At 37.1% G+C, this 23815-nt stretch overlaps 2 protein-coding genes across 2 annotated transcripts; one reads left to right on the forward strand and one right to left on the reverse strand.

Annotated features, from left to right (window-relative positions):
• Nucleotides 1-7304: 7304 nt before the first annotated feature.
• Nucleotides 7305-15940, forward strand: LOC110107241 (ABC transporter B family member 20-like). Its single transcript, XM_020837437.2, has 11 exons — nucleotides 7305-8155; nucleotides 10169-10223; nucleotides 10324-10499; nucleotides 10654-10854; nucleotides 11200-11459; nucleotides 11545-11855; nucleotides 11961-12181; nucleotides 12270-12610; nucleotides 12717-13507; nucleotides 13600-13841; nucleotides 14347-15940. Exons 1-11 carry the CDS (start codon nucleotides 7778-7780, stop codon nucleotides 15577-15579), a joined length of 4209 nt encoding a protein of 1402 aa, XP_020693096.1. The 5' UTR covers nucleotides 7305-7777; the 3' UTR covers nucleotides 15580-15940.
• Nucleotides 15941-16557: 617 nt separating this feature from the next.
• LOC110107265 (photosynthetic NDH subunit of lumenal location 1, chloroplastic) lies at nucleotides 16558-23361 on the reverse strand. Its single transcript, XM_028693737.1, is given in 10 exon segments — nucleotides 16558-16605; nucleotides 16608-16678; nucleotides 17972-18068; nucleotides 19753-19824; nucleotides 21141-21263; nucleotides 21522-21567; nucleotides 21569-21593; nucleotides 22788-22871; nucleotides 23164-23233; nucleotides 23315-23361. Coding segments are annotated over 10 exon segments (678 nt in total). The 5' UTR covers nucleotides 23357-23361.
• Between the last annotated feature and the right edge of the window lie 454 nt (nucleotides 23362-23815).

Here is a 23815-nt window from a genome sequence, read left to right on the forward strand (position 1 = left end):
ATATTTGATTTCTATAAACTTTATTTTTTGCTATATTTATAAATTATTTGGTTGAAAACAAAAACTAATTATTTTGAAATATTAAAATCATAACATCACCATTTAGATGATAGAGAAGAAATTGCATTACATAAACCATCCCATAGTTCACTATGTCATATACTGATGAACTAACATAATCATATATTTAATACATAATTATGTATATTTATAGAATCTAGTTATAACATGCAGCATATCTCATATTGTTAAAAATGAATAAAATGATTAAAAATATTTTTAAGCATCATATCCTTTACTTCTCGCAGTCAATTAACGACATTTATAATCCATTTTTTGAGTGATAAAATATAAAATATAATATGGATGGTATTCATATTATATGAAATATAGCAAATTCAAGATTTGAAAATCTTATTTTGCATATTTCTAGTCAAAATCATCAATGTCCTAAATTATTTACTATATAATAATTATACCTTATACAATTTCAATGAAGTGTTATCAAACCTCTAAATTAAAGTACTCTAAGGCTTCATTTGGGATGACTTTTTCACTGCTTCTTAAAATAATATTTGATACGTCATCATGAAATTATCTTGATCGAGCACGAATCTCGAGGCAAAACCCAACTCGGAAACTTCAAAAATTAAATTTGGGTCACCCGAACTCCGATTTTAGAAAACTTACAGTCAAACTAAGCGTCTCGGAAATACGAACCCAACAACAACAAATTCAACTCAATTCGAGTCCAAATGAGCCCAAATCAAGCGCTCGAAGTGCTGTTGGAAAGCTCGTACCATAATTTGAGTTGCCAAATGGTCTCCGATTTTAACGAGCTTATACTCGAATCGAGCGGCTCGACTAGAAGAATCCAACGAGCTCAAGATTGCTGAATTCTGACATCACTAAGGCCTTCAAATGTCCAACGAACGGTGCACAATTGAAGGATTCAACATCAACCGTCCATTCGACCACTCCCTATTTGCCCTGATTTCGTGTATATTTACAAATCATGCCACTCTAGAAAAACTATAAATAGAGCCCTCATTCTCCATAAGAAGTGACCTAAGCAAGAAGAAGAAGGGAAGAATAAGAGAAGAGGAAGGAGAATAGCTCCTCCTCTACCACCGCCGGAATTTCCTTCCGCCGCCTGAATACGCCGGAACTTTGCCGGATTTTCGGGAAACGCCGGAATTTGGCAGAACTTTGTAACTTTGTTTCAATTCAGAAGAAACCGATTGTAAATTGATCGTCCTAACTTGTGGGACGAATCAGTTTTTTGTAATTTACGCAACTCTAGTGGAACTTTTCAACTGGGCGCGGCCCCATGGTTTTTCCCCTTTTCAGGGTTTTCCACGTAAAAATCATGTTGTTCATTTTCTTTTCTGTTTGTGTGCTGAATATTCGTACAACGCTCGGACGTGAATTTACAATCTCTACCGCCGCGTATGTTCTAGCCCGCAACAGTTTGACGTCGTGTGTGGGAACACTATCCCACTACTTCAAGTATTGCTACGATGGTCAACAGGCGCAACAGTCGTATAGTTGGAGCTTCTCGCTCCAACTCTCGTTAGTCCAGAAATCCGTCTATTAACCATAGACTCCCGATGTCTACCTCTTTTCATCCTATGGGGTAAAATGCTACCGGAGAAGGGACCTCGGGACCTTCATTAGAAGAGAGAATCTGAAAGATGGAAGAATCTCAGATCGAGATTCTTCAACTCCTGTGAGAGAATTGACAGCAGGCATTGGCACAATGGGAGGAAATTCTTCTCCCTCGGGATCCACTACGGGTTGAAGATGTTCAATTTGAACATCTTCGAGCAGAAATTCATCTTCCTCCACCTAGAAGGCATCCTCAGTCACGGCAGGATAACGAACTTGCTGATACAGCAAGTTCTACACATCCTCTGCCCTCAACTCGACAACCTCACATTTTTTCATATCTCCCAGAAGGCTTTGCCCAACCGCACATTGCTGAGCTCCCTCACAATGCTCTACGTCACGAACTGCGAAGATTGGTACGGGAAGAGTTCCCCCGAGGAGATGTGAGGCGAGCTCTCCAACAGAGGAACTTCAAGGAGTCATCACCTCTAACTGAAGCCATTCTTCAGCACCCCATTCCGATCGGATTCAAAGTGCCAAACATTGAGTCCTACGACGGGACGACCGACCCGTATGGGCATATCGACTACTACATAACCATCATGCATATTCAACTAGCATAGGACGCACCCCTTTGCCAGGTTTTTCCTGTCATCCTTAAAGGACAGGCTCGAACGTGGTTCTATTCTCTTCCGTCTAGAACGATCCCTTTATTCGTCAAATTAGCCAAACTATTAGTTGAACAGTTTGTGGCTAATCGAAGAATTGCTAAAGATTCTTCCCACCTCTCCGGGATTCGCCAAAATGAGGGAGAATCGTTGAAGGAGTATTTTTAGCGGTTTTTCACCGAGGCTCGACAGATTCCAAGAGTAGATCCTGAATTACTCCGATGGGTTTTCTTGCAGGTCTTCGTCCTGGCTCCTTTTATTCAGCACTCATGCGCGACACCGTTCATTCATATGCTGACCTGATCCATCGTGTGGAGGCGCAAATTTTTGCAGATCAAGCCATAAATGCTCATAGTAAGCAGTTTGAGCAAATCAACGAGAAGCGAAAAGGTGCACCTGGGATGGACAATTCATTCTCATAATAGAAAAAGCAAAGAAAGAAGAATCTACCTCCTAGTCCTCCATTACCGTGATGGGAACCTCGATAGGAGAAGGAGTAAACCCCACTCAACACATCTCGAGCAAATGTATTGATGGATGTTCGAGATCAAGATACATTAAAATGTCTGAATATTTTGAAGTCGAACATAGGAAATTCAGATCAGTACTGTTACTTTCATCATAGTCCTGGTCACACCACCGAAGCCTGTAAACAACTTAAGGATGAGATTGAAAGACTTATCCGTCAGGGCTACCTTCGACAATTTATTCAAGATTCATCTACCCGAGTGGAAGCTCGTCCCGTTGGGGGGCAAAATCAACAACAAAGACAACCATTGAATAATATTCAAGTGGTTGGAGAGATTGAATGATCACGCACTTCATGCATTTGTATTAGCAATACTACTTGTCTTGTTGTCTCTTTTATGTTGAGTAGGGTGTTACTTTGATATATCTAATATCTTCTTCCAAGTTAAATATTGTATTGTGCCCGTACGTAGATCTTATATGTTGAGTACGTTGTAACTTATATTTCCCCAAGTCAGACTAGGGAATTATTGTACTATTTTACATAATACAGTAATATGACGTTCACGTTGTTGTGATATTATTTTCTCTTATGAAAGATAAAAAAATTTCTCAAACTCTTTCTCTGTGATTCGAGAAATACACAATCTACATTATATCTAAATCACCGGATGTTCAATCCCAGGGGGATTTGATCCGACCTCTTCCACACAGGTTAACATCATCGAGCAGGGCTCTAACATACGGCCTCGGATAGGTCTTACATTCTTGGTGGATTCTCCCGACCTCTTCCACACAGGTTAACATCATCAAGCAGGGCTCTAACATACGACCTCGGATAGGTCTTACATCCTTGGTGGATTCTCCCGACCTCTTCCACACGGGTTAAAGTCATCGAGCAGGACTCTGACATACGACCTCGGATAGTTCTTACATCATTGGTGGATTATCCCGACCTCTTCCACACATGTTAACGTCATCGAGCAGGGTTCTGATATATGACATCGGATAGGTCTTACATCCTTGGTGGATTCTCCCGACCTCTTCCATACAGGTTAACGTTATTGAGTAGGGCTCTAACATATAACCTCGGATAGGTCTTATATCATTGGTGGATTCTCCCGACCTCTTCCATACATGTTAACGTTATCGAGCAGGGCTCTGACATATAACTTTGAATATGTCTTATATCCTTGGTGTATTCTCTTGACCTCTTCTATAAATGAATATAAAATTCTAGAATACTAAAAATCTCAAAGAGCACGAAAGGCACATACAAAGCATACTTCAAAGAGGCGTGAAACAACTTAGTTTTCTTTGGATAACGAGTTCATTTCAAATTAAAAACAAGCATCGAGCTCATACAATAATCTCAACTTCATATATAATATCATTGGAGTTATATTACAAGATTATACATCAAGCAATAAGATAGATTATAATTTGATCTTCATTAAGCCTCAACTCAGTTAGCACTATAGATCTGTCGCCAGAACATCGACATAACACACTGCTCCTCCCCCTTGAATAAGGGATATCTGATGTCGGAAAACTTCCGTATGGATGCTTATTATCTTTGCAAAATGCAACTAGACCATCGTCATCATTGGCTCTTTGCCTGATGTTCATTGTCGGTCCTTTACTTTATATAAGCTATCATCGGGTTCTTGCTCGACTGCTACTTGTAACACACCTTCGAACTCTCCCCTTCAGCTCTCCACTCGATCGTTGATTGCTAATGGGCTTCAACTCGACCGTCCATCGCCGAAAAACTTCCGTTCAAATGGCATTGAAATTCTCTCACTCTGCTTATCACTTCTGGTTCTCCTCCAAGATGCAATCACTGCCAGGTCTTCTCAAATCACCCCCGCATACAATCAACAATAGATCTTCTTCCGTCGAAGGTTGTCTATTAAGAAGATAGACTCTCATCGCAACTTCTTCTACATAAAAGAAGGGCACTGAAGCTTGATAGGGGAATGCCGCCTATCTGTAACAATATAATGTCTCCAATGCGAGAAGAAGAAGAGAATGATAAGAGGGGCGGAAGAAATCCCCTAACTTCTGCACGAGATGAGGGGCGCTAAGTCGAGCAGGGGAAAATTTCCACTCAAAATTAGCGGAAGGCCTCAACCGTCAGAAAGCCAGAGGGGCGGAAGAAATCCCCTAACTTCTGCACGAGAGGAGGGGCACTAAGTCGAGCAGGGAAAAATTTCCCACTCAAAAATAGCGGAGAGCCTCCACTGTGAAAAATCCAGAGGGGGGGGGGAAGAAATCCCTAACTTTTACGTAAGAGGAGGGGCGCTAATTCTAGCAGGAGAAATTTTTCACTCAAAAACAGCGAAAAACCTCCACTGTCAGAAAGCCAGGGGGGGGGGGAGAAATCCCCTAACTTCTGCACAATAGGAGGGGAGCTAAGTCGAGCAAGGAAAATTTTTCACTCAAAAATAGCGAAAAGCCTCCACTGTGAGAATGCCAGAGGAGGGGAAGAAATCCCCTAACTTCTGCACAAGAGGAGGGGCGCTAAGTCGAGTAGAAAAAATTTTCCACTAAAAAAAAGCAGAAAGCCTCCACAGTCAGAAAACCAAAGGGCGGGGGGAAGAAATTCCCTAACTTCTGCACAAGAGGAGGGGTGCTAAGTCGAGCAGGGGAAATTTTCCACTCGAAAATAGCGGAAAGACTCAACTGTCAGAGAGCTAGAGGGAGAAAGAAGAGAATGAACAATTTTTCTAAAGGCCTAAGAGGCCTATTTATACTTTTTTGGAGAGAGAAATGGAAGTTTCTAGAGTTCTCCATAAATTTCAAAATTTTCAAATTTTTATTTTATTTTTCTGAATTTTTTGAATTTTTTTGAGATTTTTTTCGGTATATTTTTGGGCCCCACATGAATTTAAAAAAAATTTGAAATCTGCATAACCGCGTGGCTAACCGCGTGGTCACGCGTGCAGTCGCATCTTTTCGAGCGTGGTGTGCGTGCCACCGCCGGCAGCCGCGGCGGCCGGCCGGTTCGGTCGCCTAGGCTTGTCCAGGGCCCATTTTCGGCCCGGACGGTCCAAATTGGACATTTTTTGGGTCCCCGAACATGTTTTTCGAAGTTTCAGACTCAATTTTGATACTTTCGGAGCTCAACGGGGCCTCTACGATCAAGTTTGAGCAAGCATTTAATTTTTGGAACACATTTTTTTGCATTTCGGCCAATGCAAGTTTTCAGAACAAATATTTTCGGACTTCAGGAGCTTCGACGTCCGAAAATAGAGGGGCAACTGATATGTCATCATGAAATTATCTTGATCGGGCATGAATCTCGAGGCAAAACTCAACCCAGAAACTTCAAAAATGAAATCTAGGAGCACCCGAACTCCGATTTTAGCAAGCTTATAATCAAACTGAGCGTCTCGGAAATACGAACCCAACAACACCAAATTCAACTCAATCCGAGTCCAAATGAGCCCAAATCAAGCGCCTGAAGTGTTGTTGGAAAGCTCGTACCACAATTTGAGTTACCAAACAGTCTCCGAGTTTAACGAGCTTATACTCGAATGGAGCGGCTCGACGAAACGAATCCAACGAGCCCAAGGTCGCTGAATTTTGACATCACTAAGGCCTTCAAATGTCCAATGAACGGTGGACGATCGAAGGATTTAACATCAACCGTCCATTCGACCACTCCCTATTTGCCCTTGATCTCGCGCCTATTTACAAGCTATGCCACTCCAGAAAAACTATAAATAGAGCTCTCATTCTCCATAAGAAGGGACCTAAGAAAGAAGAAGAAGGGAAGAAGAAGAGAAGGGGAAGAAGAATCAGCTCCTCCTCGACCACCGTCGGAATTTCCTTCTGCCGCCTGAATACGCCGGAACTTTGCCAGATTTTCGGGAAACGCCGAAATTTGGCAGAACTTTGTAACTTTGTTTCAATTCAGAAGAAACTGATTATAAACTGATCGTCCTAACTTGTGGGACGAATCAACTTCTTGTAATTTGCGCAACACTAGTGGAACTTTTCAACTGGGCGCGGCCCCATGATTTTTTCCCTTTTCAGGGTTTTCCATGTAAAAATCACGGTGTTCATTTTCTTTTCTGTTTTGTATGCTGAATATTCGTACAACGCTCAGACGTGAATTTACAATCTCTACCTATTCTAGCCCGCAACAATATTTTAGTATAAAAATTTTAATTTTTGTACTAAAAATTTACTTTAAGAAGCAATAAAAAAATCATCTCAAAGGAGGCATAAATCTAACAATTTCACTTTCTATTTTTTTTAAAATATTTAAATTAATTAAGATTTACTAATATATATATATATATATATATATATATATATATAAAACTCAAATTCAAAATTAAAGCCCAACTAATCCATCAAGTTGAGCTGCATCCCCTTTCACTGAAAAAAAAGCACTCTTTAATGACTTTACATGTGGCATGAGGCCCTGAGCGGCGGCGGCGGGGGACCAAAGTCATCAGCGCCGCCCCACCGTATTTTTTAAATTAAAAAGAAATAGTAAAAGAAAAAAAATAATAATTAAAAATAAAAAGAAAGAAAGGCGAGCGGCGCATGGAAATGGGCTGTGCTGAGGTGCACCACAGTCATTTTCTTGAGCTGCAGAGTCGCAGGGAGAGAGATAGGAGGAAGGCGAAGCCAACTCGAAGACGTAGGAAGAAGCAGAGAAACCCTCCCCTTCATCTCTTTCTATCTGAGCTTTCGCTTTACCTTTTCTTTCCTCTCTAGAAGCCGCTCGATATTTTCATCTATCCTCGTTCTGTTCGCCTGCTCCTTTGACAAGGCGCCCGCTGCAATCGTTTGAAGAATTGGGAAGAAAGGTCTTTATTACGCGGTGGATTGTGGTGCCGGGTGGCGATTCAAGACTAAATACCGCTGCAGGAGACTGGAGGACGAGGAGATCCCTAGATCCGCCTAGCCCTTCGCCGGCCGGCGGGTCGGCAGATCTCGAATGGATTGCTAGGGTTAGAGTTTTCCGAAGGGGGGCGTGCGGAAGGACGGTTAATTGGTTATAGAAAAAGTTTATCATGGTGTCGAGGGGGCTGTTTGGGTGGTCGCCGCCCCACATGCAGCCGTTAACACCGGTTTCAGAAGTGTCGGAACCGCCGGAATCGCCGTCGCCGTACATGGAATCCGGGTTGGAGGCGTTTCCGGTGGAGGACGACGGTCCGGTCGACGAGGTGGAAGAGGTCGAGCCGCCACCGGCCGCTGTGCCGTTCTCGAGATTGTTCGCGTGTGCTGATTGGTTCGATTGGTTTCTTATGTTGATCGGGGCACTGGCCGCGGCGGCGCACGGGATGGCGCTGGTTATTTACTTGCATTACTTTGGGAAGTCGATCAATTTGCTTAGTCCGCGTAATTTGCACAATAGAACTCCGGATGAGATATTTGATCAATTTAAGCAGGTGAGCTTGAGAGCTTCTTTTATGGAATTGGATTTTCATCGTTTTACTTTTTCAATTGTCGACTCTACCAGCGGGCTTTTCCTAAACTCTGATTAGTTTCGTATTTTAACCTTCAGGGTGATATTCTATAAGAACATAGATGGGTGCTTCTTACTTCTTAGATGCTTGTTTTGTTGAATATGTTAAACCTTTAGTGTTTTGAAGTGTTTATCAGTGTAGTAATTTAGATTTCAACCTTTTTGGGGAATATAATAAACCTTCTGCGGTGCACTTAGCTCATCTTAATCAGCTGTATGTAGTGCGGCATTTCTTGGTTTGTTCAAGTTTCTTAAGCGTTCGCATATGCACAGCCGCACAGGCGCATTGCTCTCTTAATTCTTGCTACAATTATTTTTTTTGTTGGAATGATGTGCTTGTATAAGTAAATGAATCACATTGTTCTGTCTTCCCTTTCCATTAAAATTGCACCTTTAAGTGAGATGCCCTTTACAAGTTATGCTAGCATCTTTGATTAAAAAAAAAAAAGATTTCACTTATTTCCTCTGGCTTGCATCTGTTGATAACCTAGCAAGGAAGTCTGATGATATAGAATGTAGATTACTATGGTTGTTTTTAGGCAAGTACTTTAACATTTAGCTGAGAGTTTGGTTAGTTTAACATAATTATGCGCAAGCACGAAGAAGGTTGATGCGACCCTTATAATGATCTTCCCCAGCTTATTCAGTGTTTATGCAACTATAAGGAAGTCCTCAATGACAATGATATAGCTATTTGGATCCTGGAAGTTTATGGGATATAAATTAAATAAATATTATTTCTTTTTTTCTTAAAAGTCTAATTTTTCTCTTGTTGTCAAACATCTGGTAGTTTGGCAAAATTATATGCTGCAGTGTTGCATGCAAACTTGTTCAGAATTTTCTTTTTCTTAGCCTTTTTTTCTTTATTGCAAAACTTCAACTAGGTGAATTTTTTAATCTATTAAATGGCATACGATTTTATAGTTTGCATTTATCACACGACTTTTTTTTTTATGCGAAAGGTTAAAAGTGAAACATCATTTTGGAAAGTTTGTTTGAAGCTGCCTATGGAAGCCTATTGAACACCCGTGCAAATTCATGTTCAATGCTTAATATGGTTTGAATGGGCAGCAAATAGTAGATCAAATACCCGCTCTTTTTTTCCGTTCACAGCTTCAATTAAGAACTTTTGTGGCAGTGACATATTTGAGTTTCTTCTTTAAAGTCTGATCATGCTCTTGATTTTGTTATTTTGTCTTGTTGTGGTATGTTGATGATTTTGCCAACCAAAATAAGAATGTGTTGATTGTGTAATTGCGTGATTGCGGTTTAGAAGGATTCAAGCTCTCTTGTTACTTTACCTAAATACTTTCCAGCAAGAGAAACTTGAGAGATTGGTAGAGTTTTTCAAACATATTTTTTAAACTAAGTGCTATATATATAGTATCAGATGCAATCCATTGTGCTTTTTTTTTAAATGTCTGCTTTCATTCTTGTGCTGGGCTTTGGCACATTTCTCCTTTAGTTTTGATTAGGGCCACTTGATTGGTATACCTTCTTATGCATGTGTTTGTTTGGAATCATTCTTAACTCTTGCAGATGTTCTGCCTCCTTTTTGTGCATCTATTTAGTTTTTTATGGAGTATCATTAGATAACTTATTTGTAATTATTTATAAATCTTTTGTAATGCACAATTGATTGTGTATCATGCTTGGTATGTACCTAAGCCTGTCCCTGTTGTTTCAAAAACAATTATATTTTCTCTCCCTCCTTTTCTTTTGAATCCCATTGCTTTGTTCTGAGAGAACTATATTTTTGAATATTTTTAGCTGAGATATTCTAATGGCAGAACCGCAGAAGTGTCTTTTGACTATTGATTTTAAACTATCCTTATTTTACTTTATCTTTAAGATGAAAAATGTAGTGAACAGCTTGATTGCTGGATGAGATTTGCAATGAATTGTTCCTAAATTTTTATGATTTTTTATGCTGCAGCATGCCCTGTACATTGTTTATATAGCCTCTGGTGTTTTTGCGGCTGCATGGATTGGTAAGTTACAGACTTAGATATCTGGGGATTTTTTTTGTCTTTTCCTGATCTATCTTAGCTTGTTGAACTTCTTGATTTCTAAATTAGTTGTTTGTAACAGAGGTCTCTTGTTGGATTTTTACCGGAGAGAGGCAGACTGCAGTTATCAGATCAAAGTATGTCCAAGTTCTACTGAACCAGGACATGAGTTTTTTTGATACGTACGGGAATAATGGTGACATTGTCAGTCAAGTGCTAAGTGATGTGTTACTTATTCAATCTGCTCTTAGTGAGAAGGTATGCCTTTGTGTTCAAATTGTTGCTTATAGTAGATGGTAATTTTATTATTTTTTATTTTGCAATTTAAATGGCTGGTTTATATCTTGGGTGTTCTTTTTAATGGCACAAGTTTTTCTATTTCCATTTAATGAGTAATAGTTGTAAACTACAGGTTGGAAATTACATACATAACATGGCTACCTTTTTTGGCGGTCTTGTTATTGGTCTTATCAACTGCTGGCAAATTGCACTTTTGACACTTGCTACTGGTCCATTCATTGTTGCTGCTGGTGGAATATCAAACATATTTCTCCATAGACTTGCTGAGAACATTCAAGATGCTTATGCTGAAGCTGCAAGCATAGCAGAGCAGGTTTTTGTTTCTTTTTTTTTTTATGTAACCGGCTGACATTTTAGAAAGAGTAGCAAAGCTTTCAAACTGTCTTATAAAATTTTGCATTTCCTTAAAATTTTCACTAATGCTCACTAAAAATGGCCTTATTTTTAACACTTAAGCTCCTAACATGTTAACCAGTTGACATATTGCTCGTGAGCCCAGCAGCTCAGACGGGATTTTCTATTATTGTATAGCTATTCATGAAATAATAGCATGCAAAATAAATATTCTAATCTTTCTTCCATAGAATGTATTTTAAGCCAATATATTTTATTTAGACTTACGAGCATATCTCTTATTACATTTTAATTTATGGTGCAGGCCATCTCTTACATTAGAACTTTGTATGCCTTTACCAATGAGACGTTAGCAAAGTATTCATATGCTACATCACTTCAAGCAACACTGAGATATGGGATATTGATCAGTCTTGTGCAAGGCCTCGGGCTTGGCTTTACATATGGACTTGCCATATGTTGTTGTGCTTTACAGCTTTGGGTTGGCAGGTTCCTGATATCTAATGGAAAAGCAAATGGTGGTGAAATCATAACGGCTCTATTTGCTGTGATTTTGAGTGGCCTGTATGCATTTTGAATTTGAGCATATCTCTTAGAACCCCATTCTATTTTTAATTAATTCTGATCACATTTTTTTTCGCTCTTCTAGTGGACTAAATCAAGCAGCAACAAACTTCTATTCATTTGAGCAAGGGCGGATTGCTGCTTATAGACTTTTTGAGATGATAAGTCGTTCAAGTTCTACTGTCAATCATGATGGAAATACACTAGCTTCTGTGCAAGGAAACATTGAATTTCGCAATGTCTATTTCAGTTACTTGTCTCGTCCTGAAATACCCATACTAAGTGGCTTCTACTTGACTGTACCTGCGAGAAAAACTGTGGCACTTGTTGGCAGGAATGGTTCTGGAAAAAGTAGCATAATTCCTCTTATGGAACGTTTCTATGATCCCACGTTAGGTAAGCTGGCCATGTTTAGGTCTCTTATCTACTTCTAAATTATCTAGAAACTGAATAAAATTTGAATATTTCAGTTCATTATTTTGAATCTTTGATTGGTTGCAGGTGAAGTACTTTTGGATGGAGAAAATATAAAGAATTTGAAGCTCGAGTGGTTAAGAAGTCAAATAGGACTTGTCACTCAGGAGCCAGCATTATTAAGCCTGAGTATTAGGGATAACATTGCATATGGAAGATCTGCTACTTTTGATCAGATTGAGGAGGCTGCGAAGACAGCACATGCACATACATTTATCACCTCACTGGAAAAAGGATATGATACACAGGTAGGAACACATTTGCTCCATCAAAAGCTATGTGACTTTTTGTTCTGCCTCAAAATTTTCATGCAGTTTTTTTTCTAATGATTTGCAGATTGGTAGGGCTGGTTTAGCTCTCACTGAAGAGCAAAACATAAAGCTTTCTATTGCTCGAGCTGTGCTTTCAAATCCATCTATTCTTCTTCTGGATGAGGTCACAGGTGGTCTTGATTTTGAGGCAGAAAGAGCTGTTCAGGAAGCGTTAGATATACTCATGCTTGGAAGATCAACTATAATCATAGCTAGGCGGCTTGGCCTTATAAGAAATGCTGACTATATAGCAGTGATGGAGGAAGGTCAACTCATTGAAATGGGTACACACGAAGAGTTGCTTACACTGGATGGCCTCTATGCAGAACTCCTAAGATGTGAAGAAGCATCAAAGCTCCCTAAAAGGTATGGTTTTATAGTGCTATAACTTCTGTTTTCCAAAGCATCATGTGTCGTCTCTTTATTTTATCGAATTTTGTCTTAAAAAGCTGTTTAAAAAAATCCTTCTCAGGACCCCAATTAGGAACTATAAAGAGCTGACAACTTTTCAAATTGAAAAGGATTCCCTTGCAAGTCATTTCGTCCAAGAGCCATCATCGCCCAAAATGGTGAAGTCGTCCTCGCTTCAGCGGGCTCATGTATCTCCAACTCTTAGGCAGATAGATGGAAATCACTGCTCACAGGACTCACCAAAGGTTCACAGCCCACCTTCGGAGCAAATGATAGAAAATGGGATGCCTATGGAAGGTGCAGAAAGTGTGCCATCCATCAAACGACAAGATAGTTTTGAAATGAGGCTGCCTGAGCTTCCCAAGATTGATGTACATTCCCTGAATAGGCAGATGTCTAATCCTTCCAATCCAGAATCTCCTGTCTCACCACTTCTGACATCTGATCCTAAAAATGAGCGTTCCCATTCACAGACTTTCAGCCGCCCTCTTAATCAGTCTTGTGAAATGCCTATTAAACAGAGATATTCTAAGGACTCACATATGCCGAAAGAACCATCATTTTGGAGGCTTGCTCAGCTAAGCTTTGCAGAATGGCTTTATGCTCTTTTGGGAAGCATTGGTGCGGCTATTTTTGGATCATTTAATCCTCTTCTTGCCTACACTATTGCATTGACAGTCGCAGCATATTATAGAATTGGCGTAGAAGATGTTCAAAATGAAGTGAACAAATGGTGTTTGATCATTGCTTGTATGGGCTTTATCACAGTGCTTGCCAACTTTTTGCAGCATTTCTATTTCGGTATTATGGGGGAAAAAATGACTGAACGAGTTAGGAGGATGATGTTCTCAGGTAATGATATCAAGAAGTCTCTTAGTCCTTTTCTACTAGTTGCATTAAAATTTGAAGGGTAGATTTTTGATGAGAAATTTAATGCTCTACAGCAATGCTCCATAATGAAGTAGGATGGTATGATGAAGATGAGAACAGTGCAGATACATTATCCATGCGCTTGGCTAATGATGCCACTTTTGTCCGAGCTGCTTTCAGTAATAGACTTTCTATATTCATACAAGACACTTCAGCTGTTGTTGTGGCTATTTTGATTGGAATGCTGCTCCAATGGCGGGTTGCACTAATTGCATTGGCCACTTTACCTATTCTTACTGTTTCTGCTGTTGCGCAGGTGAGCTAATGTATTTTCATGGACTTTTTTGGTGCTTGTCCAGATTTTGTATCATACTGGTTTGACAAAATTCTTTTCACAGCCCAAATGCTTGCTAAATGGTTTTTACATAGTATTATCTCTGTAAAGGGAAATTAGGTTTATAATATTTTTGAATTATTTTAATTGAAATTAGCATTAATTATCTTTTTTTTAAAATATCAGGTTTGCATTTTTAATCATTTAGGATTATATTTTATTTTAAAATAATTTATTTTATCTTTGTTATTCAATTTCTATTTCCATACCAAGCAGAGGATTTTTGCGTACCTCTACAATTGAGGAATTTCAATAGGTCCATAGGAATGCAACAAAAGAAATTAAGTTTAGGTTATTTTTAGATTTATTTTAATTATTTCCTTTAAAATAAAATTTCAAGGTTTATTTTAATTGAAAATAATATTAATTATTCTTTTGTATTATATTATATTTGAAAATAGCATTAATTATCCATTATTGGATGCAGAAATTGTGGCTTGCTGGGTTTTCAAGGGGCATCCAGGAGATGCACAGGAAAGCCTCTTTGGTCCTAGAAGATGCTGTTAGAAACATCTACACCGTTGTGGCATTTTGTGCTGGTAACAAGGTGATGGAACTTTACAGATTGCAGCTTGGTAGAATTTTGAGCAAAAGCTTTCTCCATGGAGTGGGCATCGGTTTCGCCTTTGGCTTCTCACAATTCCTTCTTTTTGCCTGCAATGCACTGCTACTCTGGTACATCTCTTTGTCCGTACATGACGGCCGGCTCAAATTAGTCACAGCACTCAAAGAATACATGGTTTTTTCTTTTGCAACTTTCGCATTAGTGGAGCCTTTTGGTTTGGCTCCTTATATTCTGAAAAGGAGGAAATCCCTCATTTCAGTATTTGAAATCATCGACCGTGTTCCTACTATTGATCCAGATGATAATACTGGTGTTAAACCTCCTTCTGTATATGGTAGCATTGAGTTCAAGAATGTTGATTTCTGCTACCCAACTCGTCCAGAAGTGATGCTGTTGAACAATTTCAGTCTTAAAATCGACGGGGGACAAACGCTGGCTGTGGTGGGTGTTTCAGGTTCTGGAAAGAGCGCGATAATATCCCTGATTGAAAGATTCTACGATCCCGTTGGTGGCCAGATCCTATTGGATGGCCGCGATCTAAAACAATTCAATATAAGATGGTTAAGGAGCCACATGGGTTTAGTACAGCAGGAGCCCATCATGTTCTCCACAACCATAAGGGAAAATATCATATATGCCAGACATAACGCCACAGAAGCTGAAATGAAGGAAGCAGCTAGAATAGCCAATGCTCACCATTTCATCAGCAGTTTGCCCCATGGTTATGACACTCATGTGGGAATGAGAGGAGTAGACTTAACTCCTGGGCAGAAGCAGAGGATCGCAATTGCTCGAGTCGTACTGAAAAACGCGCCCATCTTGCTACTAGATGAGGCTAGCTCTGCGATTGAGTCCGAGTCCAGCCGGGTCGTGCAGGAAGCCCTCGACACCCTAGTCATGGGAAACAAAACCACCATTATGATTGCACATAGAGCTCCCATGATGAGACATGTTGACAATATTGTGGTTCTTAATGGTGCCAAGATTGTCGAGCAGGGCACGCATGATTCTTTGGTGCAAATGAATGGCCTCTATGTTCGGCTAATGCAGCCTCATTTCAGTAAAGGACTTCGGCAGCATCATCGGCTTGTGTGAGAATTTCATTATACGAAGTTTGTAAATTATTTTAGATCAAATTGAATGCTCCTGAGGCTTCAGAAGGCATCCAGCTTTGTTACGAGAATTGTACATTGGGTGAAAAGGGATGGTCTGGTGAGAACTTGTTATCGTTTTGTGTGGCTTCTTGTTCTTGAAATTGTTTAGATAGATTCTGGGTTTGAGGTTTGTGTAATGGTGAAGATGGCTTGCTAGGATTAATGCAATTCTTTTTGAGGCTTTGTAATCTCCGTGTGGGGATTTTATTTGCCTCCTTATTGTATTAATTTGTTTAAACAGGAAAAGGGCGGTGATGTATTTTTTCTTGAGTCGCTTTTATATTGTTTGATGTTCATTTCTATACTCCATTCTCGATATATTCTTTGATGCTACAATACTAGGTTTTGTTTGGGACGATTTTTTTTCTGTTTCTTTAAGTAAATTTTTAGTATAAAAATTAAAATTTTAATACTAAAAATTTACTTTAAGAAACAGTAAAAAAATCGTCCCAAACAAAGCCTTAGCCTTAGCCTGTTGATACATCTGGTAAGTTTTCAGCAGTTAAAGCAGTGAGAAGGCTTGTTGTTACAGCTTAAACTGACAAGTGTAATTCTGCTCTAAATTTCCAGCTGGTACAGCATTCACAAATCGTATCTGTTCCCATGACAAGTGGCCAACAATGTGGTGGTGGTTAGTAGCATTGATCAATTAAATTGTTACATTTATTGAATGATTAGTTAGCACAGAACAAATGGAACCTCCACATTTTGACTTTGTTTTGTTGACAGCTTTCATAATTGTTATTTTTTAAGGCCGGTGAACGATTTAATCATAATTATTGTTATAACATAGATTATTAGATGCCCGGCCGTTGATTGAAGAGAAATCTCTCTGAGCTCTTAACAACTTATATACTCACAAAAGGTTTACATGATTATGAGCTATTTGTTACGAAGAAAAATGATAGCTATTATTACATCAGACTGCAGTTGGCTTTATGTCAAGAATTTTGAAAGAGTCTGCCACCCCACCTTGAGTAGATCTCTTAACCTGCTCCATCTCCTTTGATTTGCTCCAACAACCAATGTGTAATAGCGTCCTTTATAACACAAAATAAATAAATAAATCTGAGAAAGGTTTACAGTGTCAAGGTTGCAAATTTTAAGCTGCTTCTCCTAACATTTTATGAACTTATTATCAGCAGAATTCCAAGTTGGATGGTTGATGTGGAGGAATGCATCGAGATTATTGTGTGATAGAAAAGTCCCCCTCAAAATTAAGGAAAAATTCTATAAGATGGTGGTGAGACCTAAAATGTTTTATGGTGCCAAATGTTGGCCATTAAAAGAGAAGCATAATACTAAGTTAAATGTTGCAGAGATGAGGATGCTCAGGTGGTTGAGTGGCAGGATACGAAATGAGCATATACGCAAAAAAATTGGAGTAGCTCCAGCGGAAGATAAGATTAGAGAGAATCACCTTAGATGGTTTGGTCACATAAAACGGAGGCCTTCTGATGAACCAGTTAGGAAATTTGAGATATTAGATTTGACTTATATTAAGAAAGGTAGAGACATACCTAAAAAGGCTTGCTTAGAAAATATTAGAAATGATATTTCTTTATTAGATTTAAAACGAGAATTTGACTTTTAACAGAACACAATGGAGAGAAAAGATTCATCTAGCCAACCCACGTAGTGGAACAACGGCTTCATGTTGTTGTTGTTGTAGTAGTAGTAAAATTTTTAATCCTCTATCAGATTCATGTGTAATAAAACATAAATTACAATTTTTCTTGACTCTCAATGTTGATAGATAGCCCCTAAATTTGTTCATAAATATGAAAACTACTTTATGCTATGTCTCAGGTGTTAAATCAAAACTTTTTATAATTTCCTACTAGAATCTCCTATGTACTTACTCAATTACCTGCTCGAGTTCCTCGCCTACATTTAAAAATGAAAAACATTTTAAACATTTCTATGTATTCAAAATATCAAGGAATGAATCATTATTCAAACTCTTTCCCAAGATTGTGAATCTAAGACCCTCACTTTCCTAATTTTTTTGGTATTTGCAAATGATAAAATGACAATCATGATGCAAAAAGCTCTTATTTTGAATATAACACTCAAAGTAGCACTGAGTAAGGCTATGAAGTTAACGTGAAATAATTGAAAAAGTATAGAAGAAGAATCTAAAATGATGAGTGTTTTTCATAACTTTGATTCTAAAAAAGCTAAGGTTTCGTTTGAGACAATTTTCTTATTGTTTTCTAAAGCAATCTTTTAATTAAAAATTTAAATTTTTGTACTAAAAAGTTAGTTTAAGAAGCAATAAGAAAACCATCCCAAACAAAGCCTAAAATTAAAATCATCATTATGATGCATACCATTACCAATGGCTATGGTTACAAAAGCGGTACGAGCGAAGCCCGAAGATTCAAGTTCATACTCAAAGGTCCAGTAATTTTTCCCATCAATAGTGCGCTTTAAGAGTAAAAAGGATATTTAAGATACATGATGAAGAATCAGCTATATATGGATCGAAACACTTCCTTATCATGTTATTACGGTTTGATCACCATTGTTGAAACATAATAAACCAGAGGATGTCTATACTCCATATCTTTTGGACATATTTTCAGAATGCTGAACCTCGCCAAAGTTTAAGGGCTCATTTGGTTGGTTGAAGCTAGAAAGCATATTTTTATGTATAAGTGTGAATTTGCTGAATTCCATGAGTTGGATTAATTTTTAAATTAAAGAATCACTCAAAAATGATAACTTCTTGTTAATATACAAAATGAATGAAAATCAAATTACCATTTTTTAAACCATATATTCTATCTACAAGTAACTAAGTTGGTCCTAAATCAACATCTACCTATTTAAAACCATAAAATTAAAGGAAAGTTGTCAAACATAAAAAGTTGCATTTGGGAACTTTGCAAATTGCAATGTTTCCTTGACTACTTAATGTTTGCTTAGGGTGTTTTTAAGACCACTTCTATTTTTTATTTTAATTTTATTTTCTTTATATTTTTGACATAAATTAAACATGTTTCATTTCTTGAAATTTTTTTACTATTTCTTTTATTAAATATTAAATAATTTGATTTATGTAGTGGTTGTCCTCATCATCGACAAGACAACAATAATAGCTGGAGATGAGATGAAGGTAGCAGTGGTCGACAACATTTGTAGCAATAACCAATGACATTGGTTGGATATGAAAGTTATTTTCAAAACACTACAAAGTTGTTTTAAAATATAAATTAATTAAATATTTATTTATTTTAAATAAAATAAAAATTAAAAGTGATCCCAAACTATTATATTTTCACATGCTTGAATTTGCGCTTTGTGCATCTGATAAGCAATGATGGAATTCTTGTTTGTTTTTATTTTTCGCCTAGGGCTTTGTTTGGAACATTGATGTCTTGCGCTATGATGTGCCATGCTTTTAAATAAAATGAATGATGATTTGATAAGATATATTATGGTTTTTGTCTAAAGTATTGTAAGAGTTCTAATTGTTTGGTAGAATACTATTGTTACACTAATAATAGTTAATTGAATGATTATAATAAATATAATTATAATATAGTATCTAAACTTAATTAAAATATAAGTAATTAATTTTATTAATAAAATAGGAAAGTTAATATTCATGTAAATGCTTTTTTAAGGAGCTACCTTAACTATCATTCCAAGAAAACTGCTTTTCTTCAAACATCCTAAAAATGATTTTATTGTTCAAGGAGGCAACATAAGAATCTACTGTCAAAACCTATGGCCAACATGAAGTTTTATTATTTTATAATGACATTCGCTTCCTTTGTGATATTTTTGTCCAAGTACACCTTTTTAAACATATAAAAAGAAGAACATTACTCTCAAATCATTGGAACTAAAACAATGACAAACAGCCAAATTTGTCATTTTAGCCGAAATAGAATTAGTGCAAGAAAATTCCTGTAGTTAGCATGCTACATTAAGATGATATATGCATTGCTATTCCAGTATGTCTGAATTCAAGAAGCAAGGATTTTCTAAGGAAATTATATAAATTAAATTCCAACGAAAAATATATCAAATTCAACAAAAACTTCATTTTTATCAAGCAAAATTAGATATAATATGTTAGTATGCAATCTACAAAAAAACATACCTCCTGCATGTCAAATATGGTTGGTTTCTGCGTAGGCGCAACATATACATTTTTGACTAAATCAAATATAACCTATTCAATAAATAACCTGGTCAGAGGTGATGTAGTTGGATCGTCGGAAGAATCGGACCTGCTTGAAGTATTTGATCCCACTCCAGGGAACAAGAAAAACACAAGCTTAAAAGCTTCAAGGAGAAATATATTTCATCAATAATATCCCAATCCCTTACATTAGCTAGCTATTTATAGAGCAAAATAGAACTATCTAGAACATTAAATGTATGCTAGTCCTTAAGCTTAATAATAGCTATGATGTTCCTACATCATTCTCCCCTTGTGTCAAAAAGCTTGACTCCGTTGAGGCGCGTTATTAGGAGGTAAGGGTAGCAAACAGATTCCTGGATCGAAGACTTTGAATGCAGACTTTAAAATTACCACATCAAGAGGCTTTCCCCAATCCAAGTGAGGAGGTTCAGCTTTGGAATCCTTGAATTGAACTAGCATTTCAATTTGTCAATTGGTTGGTGAATATGAGTTCTTGGCACAGAACCAATCATTCATGAAATCAACGGCAAAAACAAGATCAATGTAAGGATATAAATTAGCATATCTTTCCCAAATTCCACAAGATAGAGAGGCGAGCACATTCTCCCATTTTGTTTTATCCCGTTCCTCCTCTTCATGACACATGTCATCCAGCACAAGTAAGAACCTTTTTGACATTTTCTCAGATTTAAGACTCTTTTGAAGTGCATAAAGTGTATCCAATAGAGGTTTATTCATTTTAAGAGATTTCAACATATCTGCAATGATTTTTTTCACATCAAAGTTGTTGGATACACAAACCCACATTTTAAGATCAAATTCCTCTATCATTTCATCTTCGTAGACCTGTTGCAAGAGAGTTGTCTTTCCCACTTCGATCGTCATCGACAGCCGACCTTCTTCTGCACTCTATCGATCTTCGCAAGCTCCAGGCTCTGATACCAAACTGATGTAGTTGGATCGTCATAAGAATCGAACCTGCTTGAAGGATTTGATCTCACTCCAGGGAACAAGAAAAACACAAGCTTAAAAGCTTCAAGGAGAAATATATTTCATCAATAATATCCCAATCCCTTACATTAGCTAGCTATTTATAGAGCAAAATAGAACTATCTAGAACATTAAATGTATGCTAGTCCTTAAGCTTAATAATAGCTATGATGTTCCTACATCAAGAGGCAACCCAAATTATTCTTCAAAACATTGGTTAGAATATTCCAGTAAAGCTTAAGAATCCATGCAATAACACCATGTTGCAGGCATAAAAAAAAACCATTCCATGTTTAATGTTCTAGAAATGGAGGTCTATATGTTTCTTTCTTAAATATGGGTCAGTGAATCACCTCTTCCATTGGACCCAAATCACGAATATCATTCTTAGTAGTTGGAATAAATCCAACCCTCACATGCTGCAGTGCTGCTATGCGATCTTTGAATGTTGAATCATGCCCCCGAAAGTCGAAGTCCTAGATCAAATGCATACATAAGCAAATCAAATATCTCAAATTTATAGTTAGGTTTCGTTTGGGATGGCTTTCTTATTGTTTCTTAAAGCAGCTTTCTATTATAAAAATTTTAATTTTTAAACTAGAAAGTTGTTTTAAGAAGCAATAAAAAAGACGTCCCAAATAAAATCTTAGTAGTTGTTTTTATGAGTTCAAAAGCTGGAAACTAGAAATAACTTAACAATAAAAGTTCACCTATTAATTGTATTGCAAACATACTCTCCAATCTGAGGGGTAGACATACGAATATCCATCAGTAAGATCCAAAAGGTTTATACTTGTTCGGTGCTTCTGCAAAATTAGAAGATTTGGGTGTTACAATAGTAGAAGTAAACGTTGAGTTCAAGAAACAAATTTTTGTATCAGAGAAAATGTGCTGCGCATAAATAGTAGCTGGAAGACCTGAGGTAAGGGCATTGTAGCGGTTAGAAGGAATTTTTATTGCGTCCTCCCACTTGACGTAGAGATACGTCCTCCCAGAGCTAAATTCGCGCTAAAAAACGAGAAATACCGAGCAAATACCGAGCAATACCAAACAATAACGAGGAATATTATCATGTGAAGACCAATACGACCGAGTTATACCGAGCTATACCGAGCAAAACAAAAAAAAATACCTAGGAAAAACTCGGTATTTTTTTGTATTGCTCGGTATAACTCGGTATTGGTCTTCACATGATGATATTCCTCGTTATTATCAAATAATACCTAGCAATACTGAGCAAAAACCGAGTTTTTTGGCGGTGGGAGGACGTATCTCTACGTCAGGTGGGAGGACGCAATAAAAATTCGGTTAGAAGAGGGTTAGGGAGCCTTGAAAAGGTATCCAATATTTTAGATTATTATTATTTCATTAATGACATTTTAAAAAAAATTATTGCTTTTTTGGCTTTTTCAGTTTTTTCTTTATAAATTAGGGGTGTCATCTTATATCAATAATAAAGGAATTAGAGTTGTAATATTCCATAGTCAAATAGTGAAATTTGTAGCAGCAGTAACATGACATTATGACTTGAGTGAAGCTGTATAAAATTGGGGGCTCTATTAAGTCAATGTATTTGACTATTTTCTATATTTTCAATTCTTTTTTGCTCTTAGTGAAACAAGAAAAGTAGGTAGTAAAATAGAAACAAAAACATGTATTCTATATACAAATCACATGAAAAATCGTCTCTCTCTCTCTCTCTCTCTCCCCTTTATCTATTACACAAACATTCACTTGGAAGTCAAACCATTACCACTTTTAAATAAAGAAACTAAAAACACATATGTACATATGCACAATTGCTCGAGCAGTGAATTGGCATACGTTATGATAGAAGGAGAAAGATTAAGGCTCCATTTGGGGCGGTTTTTTTACTGTTTTTTAAAACAACTTTTCAGTATAAAAATTAAAATAGTTGTACTAGAAAACTGCTTTAAGAAGTAGCAAAAAGCCTACCAGAAAAAATCCTAAGTGGGTGGCTGAAAGTTTGACGTTGATACCTTTAGCAAGAGCAAATCTTGCTAGGAGTAAATTAGTGGAGAGTGCGCCCAATCCAACCAAAATTGTTCTTTTTATGGAACAGTCTGAAACCCAAGAGAAAGACTAAGTAGCATAACCATGTTTCAAAATCACAAATGTTTTCATTGTGGTCGTTTTTAGTAATAATGGTAGCGATGGAATTCCATCAAAGAACAATGATTTTCAACACCAATAATCGAATGCACTAATTACATGTTACAACCATGATTTTTGAAACCCCTAATAGAATTCACAAAGAAACTTATGGCATCTATTATCCAATTAGGTTTTACCAAGTTAATGTATCATACATTATAAGCATAATGAATAAAAGAAATAAACTAAGTTCCAGCCAACCTTTCTGAGTAGTCGAAAAATCTCTTGATGAAATTGCTCTAGGGCAACTGCAGAAGGCGTGCTTCGATGGCTGAAATGAACATATTGAAAACAGATCAAATCAATGATTCTACGAAGAGTAAAAAGGTGGATTTTGGAGAAAAACACGAACTTGCGTCGGAAGAGATGAGAACCAGCTCGGCAAAGCTGCCATTTTTATCTCCCAAAAGATGTGCAGCTTTTAGTTATTCCCTTAATTTTTTTTATATGATTTTAAAAAATGAATACAAATGTGAATATTGATGTTTTAACTAATAGTTGCTTGTGCTAATATTTATTTTTTATTAATGAAATTAAATAATTCTGGTTGTTGTTATTAAAAGATAAAAGAATAATTTTTTAAAATTAGATTTCAAAACATTATAACGTAATACTTCGTCGTCTTCTATGACACTTAGTTTATATCTTCCGGGCGGTATTATGACAATTTGTAATAGTCTAAACTTTTAACTATTAAAATATTATCTACTTTGGTCTAAGGGACTTACGGTTTTGTCATGCTAGTGTAGTTTCTCATCCATCACAGGATTTCTCCAGGATGAGCATGTTTAACTACGGAGTTTTTTAATGAAATTTTAACTGTTACATCACAATGTGCTTCGATGTTTAAAGT

Source organism: Dendrobium catenatum, unplaced genomic scaffold, assembly GCF_001605985.2.
Source record: "Dendrobium catenatum unplaced genomic scaffold, ASM160598v2 fragScaff_scaffold_43, whole genome shotgun sequence".
Classification (NCBI taxonomy): domain Eukaryota; kingdom Viridiplantae; phylum Streptophyta; class Magnoliopsida; order Asparagales; family Orchidaceae; genus Dendrobium; species Dendrobium catenatum.

Bases quoted from the DNA above. Each gene is read 5' to 3' on its own strand.
- LOC110107241 (XM_020837437.2), top strand. From the start codon at position 7,778: ATGGTGTCGAGGGGGCTGTTTGGGTGGTCGCCGCCCCACATGCAGCCG. The intron at 10,224-10,323 runs GTAAGTTACAGA...TGTTTGTAACAG, and splicing joins TTTTGCGGCTGCATGGATTG to AGGTCTCTTGTTGGATTTTT. The intron at 10,500-10,653 runs GTATGCCTTTGT...TGTAAACTACAG, and splicing joins AATCTGCTCTTAGTGAGAAG to GTTGGAAATTACATACATAA.